General features: G+C 33.8%; 1 protein-coding gene across 28 annotated transcripts in view; it reads right to left on the bottom strand.

Moving 5' to 3' along the window:
- The window catches only part of eps15l1a (epidermal growth factor receptor pathway substrate 15-like 1a), a 49,474-nt gene that overhangs the window by 5,041 nt on the left and 25,997 nt on the right, over window positions 1-18,436 (bottom strand). For 10 of the 28 annotated variants that reach the window (XR_012397523.1, XR_012397520.1, XM_073936786.1 and 7 more), the window contains 5 exons: window positions 16,488-16,624; window positions 15,303-15,363; window positions 13,296-13,378; window positions 13,019-13,109; window positions 5,063-5,268 (listed from right to left, as the gene is read on the bottom strand). Coding sequence is in view for 21 of the 28 variants with exons in the window: in XM_073936786.1 (XP_073792887.1) it covers window positions 5,063-5,268; window positions 13,019-13,109; window positions 13,296-13,378; window positions 15,303-15,363; window positions 16,488-16,624 (578 nt within the window). In the remaining 7 variants the exon portion in view is untranslated. Of the gene's footprint in view, window positions 1-2,258; window positions 2,276-2,421; window positions 5,269-13,018; window positions 13,110-13,295; window positions 13,379-15,302; window positions 15,364-16,487; window positions 16,625-18,436 lie in introns of those variants that run through there. The other 18 variants (XR_012397524.1, XR_012397521.1, XR_012397522.1 and 15 more) reach the window with 4 other exon arrangements.

An 18,436-nucleotide genomic window follows, 5' to 3' on the forward strand; every position in this document is an offset into this window, starting at 1 on the left:
TGACATTGGAAATAAACAAAACCAAACTATATTTTCCAGATTAAAAGTATTGCTTATTTAAATATTTGTTTATTGATGGCTTTATAATAAAGGCCCCGATATACTTTAAGCTAAGTAAAACAAAGAAACTACGAAATGGCGTCACTCCAGTTCGTAGTTTCTTTGTTTTGTTTTGTTTTGTTTCTAAGCTCGATTTGTAAATTCTTTCAGGGGGGTACTTGGAAAGTTGTAATTATATTTGCATTTCTGTATTTAATTGCATTGTGAATATTTGCAACAAGTCACTTTCTATATTTGGTTGTGATAAGAATATTTTACAGTTTTTCTGTATTTGTGCTTTACTTTTTTGAAACACGTTTCTATATTTGGTTGCGATGTGAATGCTTTAGCTTGTTTTTTTGTATTTGTGCTTTAAATTATTATAACACAATTCTATATTTGTTTGTGATGTGAATGCTTTAGCTTGTTTTTCTGTATTTGCTTTTAAAATTTTTGAAACACGTTTCTATATTAAGTTGCGATGTGAATATTTTAGCTTGTTTTTCTGTATTTGCGCTTGAAATTTTTTAAACACGTTTCTATATTAAGTTGCAATGTGATTATTTTAGCACGTTTTTTCTTTATTTGTGCTTTAAATTTTTGAAACAAAATTCTATAATTGGTTGCGATGTGAATATTTTAGCTTGTTTTTCTGTTTTTGCGCTTTAAATTTTTGAAACAAGTTTCCATATTAAGTTGCAATGTGAATATTTTTGCACATTTTTCTGTATTTCTGCTTTAAATTTTTGAAATACGCTTCTGTATTTAGTTGCGATCTGAATGTTGTAGCACATTTTTCTGTATTTGCATTTTGACAATTTGCAGCAGATTTCTGTAGCATTCTTGTTTCTTGTGGCATGTTCTATATTTTTTGCATTTCAAATATTTGCATTGTTTCTGTATTTGGCTGCCATTGTAAATATTTGTGACATTTTTCACATTTTTTAAAACATTTTGAAACTGGCTTCTGTATTGGGTTCCATTTTGAATATTTCCAGCATGTTTCTTTCTATATTTGTTTGCATTGTGTCTATTTGAGAACATCTGTCTGTATTAGCAATTGGAATTATTGAAAAACGTTTTTGTATTTGGTTGCATCGTGAGCATTTGTAGCACATTTTTATTTATTTGCGCTTTAAATTTTTGAAGCACGTTTTTGGCATTTGGTTGTGATGTGAATATTTTAGCACATTTTTCTGTATTTACGTTTTGAATATCTATAGCATTCTTGCTGCACTGAATAGTGAATAGCATTCTTGTTTCTTGTAATATGTTGTCTGTTTTTGCGCTTCGAATATCTGCAGCGCGTTTCTTACATTTTTAATATTTTAAGCATTTTGGTTCTAAAATTTGCATTTTGACAATTGTCCACGTTTCTGTAGCATTCTTGTTTCTTGTAGCATGTTTTCTGTTTTTGCGTTTCGCATATTTGAAGCTAAATTTTCTGTATTTACGATTTTAATATTTGCAGCAAGTTTCTGTATGTGGTTGCATTGAAAATATTTGTAGCACGTTTTCCATATTCGAGTTTTGAATATTTGCACAACTTTTCATTTTTTGTTTGCACTGAATATGCGCACCATCTTTTTGTACTGTACTTTGTTGCATTGTAACTACTCGCAGAGCCTTTCTGTTTTCCGCTGCATTGTGACTATTTTGTTGTGAATAATTTCACAGTATTTTATGAATTTGTATTGTAACAACTGCGGGCATATTGGGGTCTTATATGTTGCATGACCTCAATGCTACTATATTTTCCAGTATGTGTTGTGTTTGAAACTAAACTAGATCTGTAAATCGGTAAACAATTCAATATATTTAGGACTATCACTAGTCTATTTTACATTATCTATAAGTTAAATCAATTAAGAATTTATTTTGACCACGCATCTTACTCTTTTCCTGGAAAATAGAGTTAGTGTGTCATTTTCGTGCCACTAGCAACTCCAAAACATTTGATAACATGCGTTTTCTATTTGTACGAACTTTAAGATATTTGCCAAAAGCCACAAATGGCACAAAAATTCAAACAAAATATTGAACACACACTTAACCAACACACCAATAAATGAAAATTGTGCAGCTGATCTTGCATGTGGACAAAACAAACAAAAACGTAAGAATGCATGGCTTATTTTCTCATTTTATGCAGTGGCATCATATGTGATTGCAAAACAGTGATAAAGAAAACATTCAGCACATTTTTAGTCCATTCTTACCTTAATTCGCTCGGTTCCTGCAAGAGAGGAATGGATTACAACAACAAAAAAAAAAACACAAAAGAGATTTACACCAAAACTACAATGCAACCATTCACCGAACTGCACACACACACATACACAGAGAAATGCTGATTGGACACCAACAGACCACTCCCACTGATGACTCATGAAAGACCTTTTTAATTGGTCATTAATAGCGAATGATGTCATGGACAGGAAAATGAGCATGCATTGATCTCGTGCAGCAAGATAATGACAGAAGGAAAAGACAATACAAAGCTTTTTTTTTCTCAATTCGAGAGCTTCAAATCTTGTACAGAGATATATAAGCATAAATTATGCAACATAACATGCACACCAAAAGTTGACAACGGGTGAATGTGAGCTTTGCTAAACCACCTTGGGAAATATTTGTAAAAATGTATTTAAACTGTTTCGTCATAACACATGCATCAACATAACACATTAATTTGTGAAGAAACCAATCTCTGAACATAAATAGTAAACAAGTCACAGTTTTTTTGAAAATGCAATGTAATACTGCTATTGGTAAATTCGTTAAAAACTGCATTTTCTCTGTAAACGTTGCAACTGTCGCAATTTCAAGGAGTGTGTGATAAATCAGAGATGGTTTAGCAAGTCCACCGCACCCAAGTCGTGCACAGCGATACTAAGGACAGGAGGCAGAGCGGATGAAGATGAAGCTACATCAAACACTGTGGCTCTAGGATCAAGCGGAATTGCAGTATGGAGCGCACACTGATCCCATGCGGAGTAAAAAACGACAGCCTGAGAGCTGAGTAGTGATACTGCCACTTCCCACGTCAAACCATCAAACCTAATCGACTTTAAAAGGTTTAGGAGTCCTTTGATTTTAATTTTCCTCATTAAACAAGAGACAAGAACCATGAAACTACATTGGTTGCGATAAGATTCAGATAATGATTATGTTTGCTCCACTAACTCGTGGAAGTGTGACCACAAGGCAGATGTGTCAATATGAGCTACCCACACTTCTTGAAATATGAACCGATGGCTGATAAGAGAATGGTGAGAACCAGAGAAAGAAATAAACTAAGACTTTTGTGAATTTGTGTTAACTCTTATTGATATTTAGTTGGATTGAACGGTTGTTTGGGATGTTCATGAATCTAAGGTTCGTCACAGAGACTAATGCCACAGAATAATGATGAACAAACTTTCAGGATGCAAGAAATCCGACATTTTAGGAAACGATCAGACAACAGACACAATGATTAAACAAAGTTTCAGGGTTTCTTAAAAGTAAACTGCAGACCATGAGGCGAAAATACTGACAATAGACACATTAGTTAAACAAACACTGATTGTTCAAATGAACAAACTCAAAGTTTTGTGTTGAAAATACTGCTACTACAAACCGAATATACTACAATTTTGCAGGATGCAGGAAACAGACGAAAATGCTGACAATAAACATTGACTAAAAACCAATATTTAGTTCCAATTAAATTTCAGAACACTTATATATTATAAAATGTGTGTTTTTCTTTTATAACATGGCCAGAAGTCAATCTTTGCAGACCATGAGATGAACTAAACTGACAATAGATACGGAAAAGAAAATACTGACATTACTACCTTTAATTTAATTGCAAATACTGATTGTTGTTTTAATTTATGCTTCTTAAACAAAGGAATATCTGAGACGAAAATACTGCTGTTACAAACTTTGTAATCAAGGTTTCTCTTAGAAACCTATCCAGATGGTTCATTTACGCACAAAACTGACACCAAACACATCAATAACACTATAAACATTGCTGATTGGTTCAAGCGAACCTGGAAGAAATTACAATTCTCTTATTTGACCAGTCTGAAGGCTTTGAATACTGTCATCGATTATGGCATATCAATTATACTTCACGTTTCTTTCTGAGCTAGCAAACTATTGCAGATTTTGCGCTTTCTTAAGGAGATTGTCTACTTTGCAGATGATGCTGAAGCAAAAACATTGACATATTAGCAAATTTTAGCATAATCGCCAACATAACGAAGCAAACTTTTTAGTTTCTCTCAGATAAAAACAAAAAAAAACCACATTAATTCTACGATAAAGCCCTGACATTTTCTGCAGGTCACTTTACGTGGCAAGTAAACAAGAAAATATCGTCTGATAAGTTATGATCTGAACCTGCTAGTCACAGGCTTTTGTAAAATGCTACGTCTTTACAACCTAACTAATATTGACATAAACTATACAACATTCACTCTTGATTTGAAGTAAACTCAAACCAAGAATTTAGTTTTGATAATACTGTTTCTCAAGAAGACAAGACATAATTGCATAAAAGCTAACAACAAAACGTCACAGAAGAACAGCGAGAAGCCACATTAGCTTAGCTGAGATCTCTTGGTATCACCAAGTGCGACTGCTCCTCTTCCCACAAGCCCATGCAAGTGCTGAGCAAAACGACAGATGACATCATAGCCATGTGCGCCACAAACAACTGTATTCGAGTCGCTGATAGAGAGAAAGATGATGTCTGGCTGCTTGATTAGGGCTTATTATCCAGAATTCAGTGCGCTGTAGAGTTAATCACATATAGATGGACTGCAGACATGGAGGAAAATAAATGAGTAGCCGGCACAAGGCGACAGACTGAGCGGTACAGAAGCCAATGGTGCGGTCTGCTCTAGAAAAACCTCACTGATGATCGCTAGAAAGCACTTTTTTTTGGTTTGTTGGTTGGATTTATTTTGATTTTTGGAAAGAGACAAGTGGACCGGACAAGAGAAGAGTATCACTAAGCTCAACTTACAGAGCTGAAGTCTGCAAAACCCAATGAAGAGTCTTTAGAGGCTTTACTTGGGGCAGATGGAGCAAACGGGTCTTTGCCACTAAACGGATCTCCCACACCCTTTTTACACTGAAACGGGTCAACGGGGTCGGCGCTGAAGGGCTGGAAGGGATCGCTCGTCTTGGCCGGATCGCCAGATCCGGGCACGTTTACTGGAGTGCTTTTACCTGTTGAGAAATAAACAGGTGTTTTGTTCATTTGAAAGCCGCTGAGATAATATTCCTAAATATTGCTCATGTTATTGTATATTTGCAGTCTTGGCAAGCATTTGAGAGTCTACCTTCAGCTGTTCAACAGTAGTTTAATTCTTTGTAACATGTACTTACTAGGAAATAGGAAAATAGAGTGTCTAAACCAGTATTGTTTTGCTCCTCTGTCATTTTGGAGGAAATAACACTGGTTTCAAATTTGGTTTAGCTTCATTTGTGTGGTTTGAACCCTAAGTCTTCTGCTTATCAACCACTACACAATACAACCCCACCCATTTACCAAAAACAAGAGGAAAACCACATTTAAGCTGCATAATGAATCACATCTGATCGTTTAACATACATTTTAGCATTTACTAAAATATAACAAACGTATTAATCATTTTTTTATTAAATAAATGAATACTTGTTAATCAAGGATGCGTTCCATTGAGCAAAAGTGACAGTCAAGACAAAGTTCTTCTGAAGATTCATTAATTACAGTTTTCACAAAGCACCATTTCAACATTGATAATATGATTGTTTTTGCCACCAGCATATTTAAAGAGCCCCTATCACAGGTTTTTGAAAATTACCTTCAATACAGTGTGCAACACAGCTCTAAGTGAATGAAAACATCCAGCTGAGGTTTAAATCTGAAAGTGCACCTTGTTTAAAAATATAGATTTTTTTATTAAAAGATTCAACCCAATGATTCGTTGTTAGTCCGGATATTTTGCCTGTTTGTGTCGATGTCAAACTGAAACAATACCAAATATAAAGTACTGGATCCAGTAAAACGTGAACGTGCCTTTCCTTTCAAATATTAGTGGAGTGCGGGTGTGTGTGGAACTGATCATGACTAAAGATAAGAACATTAATGAGTGAACGTTCTGCCGATTACTGCAATAATCTACCCTGCAACCGGGAATTTGTCAGCTGCTTGTTAAAGAAAGGATCAGAAAAAAACTATTGATGTATGGGATTTAGTCAGAGCTTGACAGGTATTTTATCAGTATACAGTTCTTGGATCAGTTTCTTCCTCCATTTCACAAGTGTGCGTTAAGTGTGATTAAAATGGTTGCCTCCTTGTTTTCTCCAGCTTGCAATATGTACTTAATTGTGTTTTGTTACTTGTAATCGCTCCACGCGGCTTGTACTATATCAGGTTTTCTCTTTATAGTCACATATCATGCTAAAAGGCGATGTGTGTTGCTTTCTTTAAAAGTGTTTGTGAGCTCAAGATCCTCTGATGTTTGTCATTGCTATGGTCAACAATCAGCTGTTCCTACACAATATAGTGTGTCAAAATAGTTCAGCTTTAGCCACTGTGTGGATTAATACTGAATGCGTGTCGTTGTTTTTACTTATGGTTAAGAATAGGGCAATATGCTGGTGTTTAACTGCATTGCTTTAATGCACTCCTACATTGGACTCTCACATATATTCTGCACTCTGGCTACATTAACAATGTTAATAAGCCTTAGTGGGTGTTTCTGTCTTGCGCTGAACGCTGTCGACCAATTGCAAATGACCGGGTCATTGGACCAATTAGTGCAGAATAGCTTCACGTACGAGGCGTTTGGGAACAAATGAATCGCTGTAAAAAAAATCATATGGGAGTTACTGGGATGATTAGGTAAAATAAATACATATTATAAAACAATGAAAGTGTTTTTCAACCTTGCATGCATATCAGCCTGTTGTTGGAGACCCCCAAAACCAAAATATGACCCTTTTAAAAGTAATTGGGGATCTTTAATTCATTCAAAAAACTATAAATGTATTAAACAAATACTTTTATTTATCAAAGGCACATTCAATTGACCAAATGTGACAATAGAGACAAAAATTACATATAATTTTTTGCCAAAGATTATTATTTAAAATTATTATAAATACTACTTAAAAAAAAGCTAAATACAAAATAGACAAACTGGAAACATCTAATACCATCAAAAGCTTTTTTTTTTTTGATGAATAAAACTTCCAGAGGCAGTGTATAAAAGTGATTGACACAACCTGAGGTTGTATTTTTATGCAAGTAAAAAGTATGCAAAAAAAAAACTTTAATCACTAAACAAACCAAATCAGCACATTGGATTGATTTTGAAGGATCATGTGACTTTTAAGAATAGAGTAACTATGCTTAAAATTCTGCTTACCATCAAGAATCTTAAAATATAAAAGTTATTGAAATTTTCTGGCAATATTTCTAAATAAAAATTAAATTTTATTGTATATTTGCAGTCTTAGTAAGCATTTGAGAGTTTTAAAAGAATAAAAAAGTCCACTTTTAACTGATTAAATGTAGTTTAATTCTCTTTAACAAGTAATCATTAGGAAATGAGCAAATAATTGTGCCTATTGCTCGTATCCTTACAAAAGCTCAACCAAAAAACCCAATGTGGTTCAAGCGTGTATGCGGTAACTCTCTCTCTCTCTTTAAATGCAAACAACACAGAAGTTACACTCCTTTCAACATACACCCAACTAAACACGGCTCACACGCTGTTATTTGTTTTATAGGACAGCAGAATCCTTGCACAAGCAATTGCTTATTATAGAAACTTGTGCAAGAAATGCAATCGCAAACCAGCGTGGATGTTCGGATTAAAAAAGCACACTTATGCATACTTCTTTTTTTTTCCCCTTCATTGCACCATTTGCCGAGACTGGCATGCACTTACTCGTGAGAACTGTAAACTGGTTGCTGGTTCCTCTAAAGGTGTTAACCGCATGTTCAATAGGGCTGTTATTTATACCAGACCAGCAATCAGTTTCTTTCTGTCAGTAAACGGAATATACTTAACCGCAGAAAAAGACTCCACCCTGCTTGAGGAAAAGAGGTCAGAAAACAAGCTCTGCTCTTTATTGGTACAATCATTAACAATTAAAGACTTAAAAATGTTGGGTTGGCTTTTTAAAATTAATTAATTTCAAACATTTTACTTTTTATTCCATTTGTTAGTTTGTTGTTGCAAGCACAAAACTCTGCTTGGTTGCCCTAAATTTTAATCAGATTAACCTTATTCAATGCTTTGCTGACATTCTTGATTCTGATTGGCTGGAAGGTGTGCAATAAAATCGTTTAATGCATTCGTAGTTTCAGTTTTGATCACAATTCGAAATGAATGAACATTAGTAGTAACCATATTAATGCAGTGTTATTCAACCACGCTGTAAAAAGCAGTAAGTTACTTTAATTTAAATTAAAAAGTGAGTAAATTCATTGCCTCAAAAGCAACAAGCTGACTTTACTTTAAAAAAGTGAGTAAATCCATAGTAACTTGGAATGGTTAAGTTGACAACTTCCTTTTTTTTATAATTATGCACATAATTTGTTTATTTAAGAACTTTAAGGCAGTGGGTTAACTCACTTATTTTTAAGTTAGGTCAACTAATTGCTTTAAAAGCAATGGTTTTACTCACTTCCTTTAAATTAAGTCAACTAACCGTTTTAAAAAAAGCAGTGTGTTTACTCACTTCTTTTAAGTTAAGTCAACTAAGTGCTTTAAAAGCAATGGCTTTACTCACTTCAAGTCAACTGATTGCTTTAAAAGTAATGTATTTACTCACTTCTTTTAAGTTAAGTCAACTTATAGCCTTAAAAGCAATGGGTTTACTCACTTCTTTTAAGTTAAGTCAACTGATTGCTTTAAAAGCAATGGATTTACTCACTTTTTTAAGTAAAGCTTTTTAAAATGGTGCAACTGAATAATATGCTCAAAAATATTAGCAAAAAGGTAGCTAACACATGTTACAATGAGCTATTAGATATCGCCCTGTCTTCTACATGCACACACATGATCTCTTATTTGTGTGCATGCTCTCTGTCTGTGGCTGATTCAAAGTGGGGACTAGGAGATCTAACATGGCATTACTGCCAAAAGTTCGGTCAAATATTGCACAGTAATGAGCAAAATTAGCTTTAACTTGGCAAATGACTACAGAGCAAACGGGATGATCAACTTCCTGGTTCACTTCCTGGTGACAACCTCTGCTTCACATTGTGCTGCCTCCATGCCGTGCATTTAAAAGCCTTAAACACAAGTCTCTTATTTACATCACTTTAACTTTACATTTTAACTTTACATTAAACTGACATTTTTTTAAAAAGTTATACATACTGTTTTATGTTAAATGAGTTATAATTAACATAAAAACTTATGTTGTCTTACTGATCACTATATAATTTAACAGTTACAATGTTTGAAATGTGTTTTAAGAGAAGAACACAAGTAAATGTGAATTATTCAGGGTGAAAAGTTGAGGCATCTAGGCCACACTACCCACTACATGTGTAAACACACACACGCACACATACAGGAAGTGGGGAGGGGTGTGTATAGATCAGTGCTTGATGCTGGCAGTGCAGGCTAACCACAGATCATCGAAGCATGTTAGCAATACCACCCTAAAAACACCTAACAAACCTCCTTCTTTAACCTCCATACCAAAAATTAAACCTCAGTTACACCAGGAAAGCGCTCACTTGTTTTCTAGGATCTAAAAAAAAAACATAAACATGCTTCTGCAGGAAAAAAGAGTGAGTTGCACTGATTCTCCTTTTCCTCTAAATGGCGACAGCTCTGAGGAAACGCTGCAGGTTTCGCTTTCTCAGAGTGATAAATTGATCTTCCATATAGTGTTGTTTTTGTGCACCAGGGTAAAGATAAGAATGTGCACTGGAAAGTTAGAAAAAAATTTAAAGCTTCATCAAATAAATGAAGGCTTTACCTCAATTTCCTGTTGACAAGTGATGGAGGAAGAGCGAGGATGACTTAAGGCCTAAAGTTCTTTTTTTTATTTTTTTGGGGGGGGAAAAAAGAAGTTCAAAATACCTGAAAGATGCTTAAAAAATCCCACCGTGCTGAGAGCAGCATTTGAGTGAATATGTAAATATGTGCTGCACATTTTCTTTCACCACTGAAATGGTGAGAAACAGCAGTTTAAAAAGGATCTGAGAACTGTTAACATGAGCTTGACAATTCAACACTTCAGTCAAGTCTCAATGTTGCTTTCAATTAAGGTCGTGACTTTAGGGATGACGATTTTCTCAAAATCCCATGATCGATCATCATTTAAATTAATGATCAATTGATCGTTAATCACCACTCCATTATGAATACAATAAAGTTTTGATTTAGGGCTGCACAATATGTCGTTTTAGCATCGATATCGCAATGTGCGCATCCACAACAGTCACATCACAAGATATGCAATGTTAAGTCTGAATTAAAGTTGACCAGGAAACACAGAATTGTATTTAATGACTGTATTCATATGGAATTTATATAGTTTTTATAGTTTAATATCTACATTCCAAAGCAAAAACTAAATTATTTAGCTTATAAAATACATAATTTACGAATTTAAAAAAAGCCTAGTGAAGAATAAGCATAATGCATAATGAATCTTGCATAGTGATCACAACGAACTAAGGTAATCGTTTATTTATAAACTATAAATATAGAAAATTAAAGAATTTTAAGTAACAGAACAGTATGTAAAAAAGCTAAATTAAGGCTAAATAAAAGCGCCTCGTCAAAGCTGAACATCAGCTCACGCACTGGTTAAAGCTGTTTAAAGAGCAGACCTATAAATGACAGACAACACAATCTCAATAAAAACATCGCTACATTATTTAAAAGCATTCGTTAGGACATTGGATCATACATAGGATCGGTTGTTTTCAAGCTTCCTTTTTAACATTAAGATATTTCATTTGAAATCTGGAATACCACTATTGTCCCTTCATCGAGGGTAAAATAACCAGCCTTTCAGCAAAGCCTGATATTTTAAAGCAAAAAAATTCTTGCTAAAGTAAACTGTCTAGTTTTACGTATTTAAACACTACCTCACCTGAACTCGCAGCGAATTAAATGAAAAATCAGATACTCAAGACATGTTTAAAATAACGACGTGTATTAAAAAGGTAGCAAATATATGACAGAGGTTTCTTATTTTCCATGAGTGAAACAAATCATCCAGTCGTACAGTTGTGTAGTGGATGGACACGAACAAAATTATACACTTTATATTTTTTTGTGAAACTCACGAATTAACACCAGCACCTGCAAATTTAAACAAGATTAATCCTTCATCGATATGATCTATCATATTATAAGGTCTGTTGACATCAGGTAATCGTTAGCATCCCTACTTGATATAGTTTTCGTTTAATTTGTGTTCTTTGATTGAGGACAAATAACGTTCGAAAAAGCTGAGTGACAGTATACTGTTTCGAACATTCTGACACCCTATTTGTACCCCATAAACAACAATGATGGGGACTGTGAGAGATCAATCAGTTTACAAAAATCTGGCAGTAGCATTAATCTATTTAATAACAGGAAAAGAACAAGAGTCGCAGATGGAATGTGCGTCCACTAAACAAAAACATTACAGATAATAGCTAGTTGTGAAACGTGCAAAAAAAAAAAAGCTTTCTCCTGTTTGACCTCTTTGTAATGAGAAATGAATCTAATCAAATCGAATATCGACGAAGTTCCAGAACACCCTCAACTATACGTAATCAACATGGACTAATAGTAGCTCAAAGGCGTTTAGGAGTTAAAACGCTTTGTTGAGCTGTTTCTAAATCCTTAAACAAACTTCTTTTCAGCTGAATTTTGATCAAAATGATGTCATTTCAGTTCATTCTTCAATTTTGCTGGAAGTATATGGGGACCATTAATTACACTAAAATGTCTACTACCAAGCAGTTTTTTTAGTATTTTCTTTTTACTCGTGGACGCCTGACTTCTGATGACGTCATCGTTCAATAGTGAAATCAGTAGTCAATTCTAAAGTGTTTACCAGCTCAAGCAAACTTTTGCGGAAAGTTCCCGAGCAGTTTTAAAAAAAATAAATTTATTCATGTTGGCCTGAATTTGCTATTGGTTAAAAATGACTAAAACTGCATTCAAGATTTTGTGTATAGAGAGCAGTCTGCTTTTCAGTCAGTTAACCAATCACTACGGGTGTGCAATATTGACAAAAACATAAATAAATGAAAAATTAGCCTGGTGCTCATTGCAAAATTAACATTTTAAACGAAATATTGGTAACTAATCGATACTAAATCGAATCTACATAAATAATTCAATAATATTAGCCTGCACATTTAAACAAAACATCGCAGATTATAAATATCACATACCATACCAATCGAATGATTTCCTGGCAGTCACATAAAATTTTCTTTGGTATGTAGTTAAAAAACTGTATTTGATAAATGTGTTTATTTTGTAGTTTATTCAAAATACTTATCGTCAATCTAGATTACAATCTACTTATCGTCAAAAAAAATACAAATCTTACAATGTATGTGCATTTTGGGGTTTCCATTAAGTTTTTCTTATCTGGCATGCTTAAATGCATGTAAAATAACACATAAATGTCCACAACATAAATGTGTGAAAGGAGGACACCAAATTTCTACTCAAAGCTGCTTTGCTTTCACTGCAAAGCTACAGCTGATTTTTCTCATTGCATATCAAAAAAAAATGTATAGTTATCCACCTAAACAACATTTCTCCTGGTCTTTCATGTTGGCTGTTTGCATTACCTGTTTTGTCTACTAACCCTTTTTCCAGACACAACAGCTGTGTAGCTTTAGTAAACGTTTACTTGTAGAAACTGAACACTAGTTTGATTAAACACCTTATATGGTTGTGTATATAAATTTTGTCACAGTTTGTTTGTGTGTCTCTTAAAGTCTTACCGCTGGGTGGTTTGGGTCGTGGTGGTATACTTTTTTTGGGCGGGAGTGCTGGCATGTCTTGTTTTCGGCTGAAGGGGTCTTCTACAAAGCCCTAAATTGAATTTCAGAAGGCAGAAGAAGTGGTGGGCCATAATCAGTAAGGTGCAAAGAACATGAATTATGAGTGGGATCTCTATCAAAACCACATCTTATGAAAGTCATGTTGCAAACGTGTGAGAAACTGGAGCTCCACTGTGCTTATGATGCAAGTGTAACAGATGAAAAAGGTGTTAACTACCTTTGACATTTGGCTGAAGTCTGCAAAGCCGCTGTTGCTGCCAAACGTACTACTACCGAATGGGTCTAAAGTGCCGAAGAAATCTGAAATTGGAAATAGGAAAAACAATGAAGCATCTTTTTAAAGTAATTTTGTTCATAGGTTTATTCAACAATAAACTTTAATAAAACACTCAATAAACACTTAAACAATAATTAGCAAAAATAATAAATGTATTTTAGAACAGCTTGTACACTATTAATGGCTAATTAAATTGGAAATGCATGTTGTTATGTCACAATAATAATAGAAATATAGCAGGAATAATAACATTAACAAAAAAAATACTTTAAAGTAATTATGAATTACTTGTTTACTGACAATAAAAAGACAAAAAAACTGATCACAAGACCTTAATAAACATTTTAGTAATTTAATATAATTGTTAATATGAATAAAAATCCATTTATTTAGGGGAAACAGTACGCTGCACCTGCATAAACACATCTAATAAGGGATGGAATAAAACATTTGGAATGGGAGAAAATCTGATTCCAGCCTCCACATCAAAGTTCCTGAAAGCAAAAAAAGGTCGAGGATCTCCAGGATTGGCCAGCCAAGTCACCAGACATAAATATTATTGAGCATGTCAGGGGTAAGATGAAGGGGGAGGCTTTAAAGGTGAATCCAAAGAATCTTGATGAACTCTGGGAGTCCTGCAAGAACGCTTTCTTTGCCATTCCAGATGAATTTATTAATAAGTCATTTAAGTCATTGCAGAGATGTATAGATGCAGTCCTCAAAGCTAAAGGGAGTCATACACTAGATTAATTCTGTTTTCACTGCACCATGACTTTATATTCTATACTGTACATTATTTCTGTTAAGGTACAAGACTTTTGTCTAAGCAAAGTCAGACTCTATTTTCCTAATTAAATAAATAAAAATCAACGGTTGATCATATTATATTTTGGTTAAATAAGCGTAATCTGTAGGCCTTTCCCTTTTTATAAGCCACTTCTGATACCAAATGATCAACTAGAAATCAATTTATTATTTGTTCTTTCTAAAACTTGTAATATTTATTTATTATTTTACTTTCTTAAGTATTATTTGTATATTGTACCTTTTATTGATAGTTGTTGTGTTGTTTGTTGGCCCAAAATTTGTAAAGCAATGTGTTTGAATATAAAAAAATACATTTATTTATGGGGAAAAAGTCTTTAAAGTATTGATAAATTATTGATTAAGTTTTTTTTAAAGACAAATTAAGGGGTCACTGAACACATTAAATAGAAAAATACAATCAAGTTGAATAATACAAGTAATAAAAAATAACAATAATAACAATACAATGAAAAAGGTCTTTAAAACAACCTAATCAAGCGTCACTGAATGAAGCGTTCATTTGACCGATATTTACATGCTTCTAACCGCCCTTAATCAAAAAAACAATAAAATATATAATATTTATATAAATTCGGATTATTGATTTTGCATTTCAGCAACTCAAAACAAAAAAGAAACAAGCATCAATTGGCTTTGTTCTCCACCTCTATCTTTCTAGTGTTGTTGTTTGCAACCCACAGGTTGCAAAAAAAAAAGTGCTGAGCATTTCCTGGCATCGCCTCAGCATTTGTGCTGCAACCGAACGCTGCATTAACATTTACAGAAACAGCAGAGGAATTTCATGACGTTCGGTCAAAGACAATGTGCCTATGAGCGGACGTAATGCATGGGAACTCTTTTGACAGCTTCTTCACACGTGCTCTCTCAAATAGCTCTCTTAATGGTCTTCGAAAAAACTAAAAGTGTCGCCAGTGGGCACGAGGTGTGAATGTCAGCTTGCTTCGGTTATATAATGCACTCAGAGTAAATGCTTCAGGGCATTTGTAAGGGAAACTTTTATCTGATGCCAGATCCGTTTCATGAATTTAAAAAGTGTGTTCAAGAGGCTGATGTTTAAAGGAAGGGAGCGGCAGGGATGATATGATTCAGCTAAATTGGTGAGAGACGTGCAAACAGTACCTTGACCTTTCGGTTTGGGGCTGGTTGAGATGAAGGGGTCGTTACTTGCGAAATGATGGCTCTACAACAGAAAATAAAGGAGAGGATTGAAAAACAAGTCATACAATGAATGTTAACAATAAACTGATCTTAATATTTTTTGACTGATTAAATTGGCTTACTCTGCGTAATTTGTATAATTTGTGTACTTTATATAGTTAAAAATATAATGATTAGCTTTTTAAAATTACAGTACTTAAGCATACCAGTACAAAACAAAACAGTAGAAAGGCTGAATAAAAATGCTAAATCCCTCAGTGAACAGCAGGAATAACAGCATTTATTTGGAAACTAAGCAGCTGCACTGGTATTTAATATGCATTTATATAGACTAGGGATCTCAAACTTATATTGGCGGAGGGAGGGGTGGGGGGGTTGGGATGGGTTAACATTCAAGCATTAAAAAAAACTTGAAACCTGATGTAATTGATGCATCTTAGGCCAACATACATGACTATTACACTGAAACATTGAAATGCTGACTAAAAGTGCTAAATCCCTCAGTGAACAGCAGGAACTTCTGAAATTTCTGGGAACAGAAGCAGCTGCACTGGTATTTAACAGTGTTGGAGAAAGTTACTTTAGATAGTAAAGTAAAATATTGAGTTACTCCCCCAAAAAAGTAAATAATTGCGTTACTTGGTTACTTTTTATGGTAAATAATGTATTACATTAAGTTTGAGTTACTTTTTCTGACCTAAAAAATGTATGTACTTTTTGTAATGTACAATAGGAATATTTAATTTTTACACACTTCATACAATAAAATAATTGAAATGTAAATTGTGTGTAAAGTCCATTGCACAGTCGATCTGAAATGTTTGTTTAAATTTTTGCATGTTAAAAAACAAATTTGACCATGTTGTGTCAAATTTACACATTGCCTTTTAAACATTTTTATTTGGATTCCTTTTTTTTCACATTTTTTGCATTCGTAGAAAGGATTTTGAGGGGTGTTTTGACAATTCAGAGCCACTATATAAGCAAATCTTATAGATACGAATGTGAAAAAATACATAAGACAATTTCAGACTTTACTGTTCAAAGACCAGAAGAGGAATTGCCTGAATTAAAAAAAAAAAATATGATATTGATTTGTGATTAGTTGACCTGTATTTAAGCTGAGGATATTGGCTTTGTAAGTACCTTTGAGGGCAGAGTGGCACTTTTGCTAAAAGGATCAGCGTTGGTGAAGGGGTCCGGTTTGGAGGGTTTCTTGAAGAAATCTTCAGAGGACGTCCTGAATGGGTCGGTTTCTTTAAAAGGGTCTCCACCGAAAGGATCTGTGAGAGTTCAGAGCATAATGTGACTTATATTTAAATATCATTATTTACATTATATCATCTTATCATAAACCTATATTTAGCCCAAATTTGATGAGAGATGGGGAAGTGAGAGCCTCATTTGTCACTAAAGTGGAACTGTGTCAAGGTAAGTGAACTTGATGTTTAACACCATGAAGCTTTGTGAGAGACTTGAAAAGCTGAAATGAAATAGGGGCATTTAATCATTTTCTCCCAAGGGAACGTTCATAATATCAGCATTGAGAGGCATCTCTGAATGCCTTTAGAATCAAATATTGCCTAAATGATTTTTATTCAAGGCTTATTTTATTTGAAAAAAATCTAAATGTATTGTATACAAGTTTTTTTTGAATATGTTATTAGGGATGTGCGATTAAAGAAAATCGCAATTGCAATTTGAAATGTTGCGATTAGCTAATCGCAAGAGGCTACAATATGAAATGTGTATTATTTATCTTCCCCTGCCCAGAGCAAATGTGTGCATGGTGTCTGTGTGGGACAGTCTTACTAGCCAATTGAGTGAGCACACTTTTGTTCTGCCCAATCAGAATTGTGCAACCGAACTATGCGGAATGCCAACAAAAAAAAAAAAACAGGAAAGCACGAACGAATGGTTTTATGACGTCTGCCGCTTCAGAAGCAAGAATTAATTTAAAAGAAAAACAGGACATTGGTAATATGGGAATATTTTGTTTTCAAAGTCGCACAAAATTAAAGTTTAATGTTTTGATATCTTTATGTGTATTTTGCGTGCATTCATGGCTCACAATGCAAGTGTGTGCATCATCTGTAGTGACTGACTGTAATGTAACAGTTATATTTAGATGCATTAGATGCAGAAATTTAAAGCAGTTTAACAATTAAAAATCTTCTTAATGGATATTACGTCATTCAATGCGACTATACACATGACTTTACGGAGCGCTCACGACTTTACGACTTTACCAACTACGATGTGCTAGTTACAAACTAGCTAGAAGTTTCAAAGCCTCTAGTGTGGACTTTGCCTTCCAGTTTAAGAAAGAACTTACGAACAGCTGGTGCAACGCTACCCAGAAGATAACTGATGTCCTAATGCACTACCTTGCTATAGACAATGCCTTTTCATGCAGTGACCAAAGAGGGAATAAAAAAAACTCATCTAAATGCAGGATAGGAGATATTCACTTCCGTCTCGCTCCTATTTTAGCCATTTTGGAGTACCACAGCTGTACATTTAACGTCATTATATTTTGTGTAGCATCTGTGATAATATTTTGTTTTAGACAATTTAAGCTACAGAAAGGCTCTTATCAGCCATGTGAGTTTGCTGAGTGTTCTGTATTTTTATAATTATTATTTCTTTGTAGGTAAAATAAGCTTCACTACCTAATTTGAATTCAACTTGTTTACAGAAAAGGTAAGGTCATTTTATTTGTGCTTACTGTTTGTTCTAGAGAAAAATTAGTGTTTAATTTCTGAATATTTAAAAACAAATTTGAATAAATGTTTAAGAAAGTTAATATCTTTTCAGTTCCTTTTTTTAACTAACACAGATTATTAACACATAGAATACAGATTATTAAGCTAAAGCTTGATTACAAAATTAAATTGCAAATTAAATTGAAATTGCAATATTTGTCGAAAAAAAACAAACACAATTAGATATTTTCCCCAAATCGCACAGCCATATACATAATATACAAACACTCCCTAAAATCGCACATGAATTATACACAACTGTATATATTATCTACATTAATTACAATAATTTATTAATAATATTATATATACAACTAATTTAAAAAATAG

The sequence above is a fragment of the Danio rerio genome, chromosome 22, assembly GCF_049306965.1.
Source record: "Danio rerio strain Tuebingen ecotype United States chromosome 22, GRCz12tu, whole genome shotgun sequence".
NCBI classification, from domain to species: domain Eukaryota; kingdom Metazoa; phylum Chordata; class Actinopteri; order Cypriniformes; family Danionidae; genus Danio; species Danio rerio.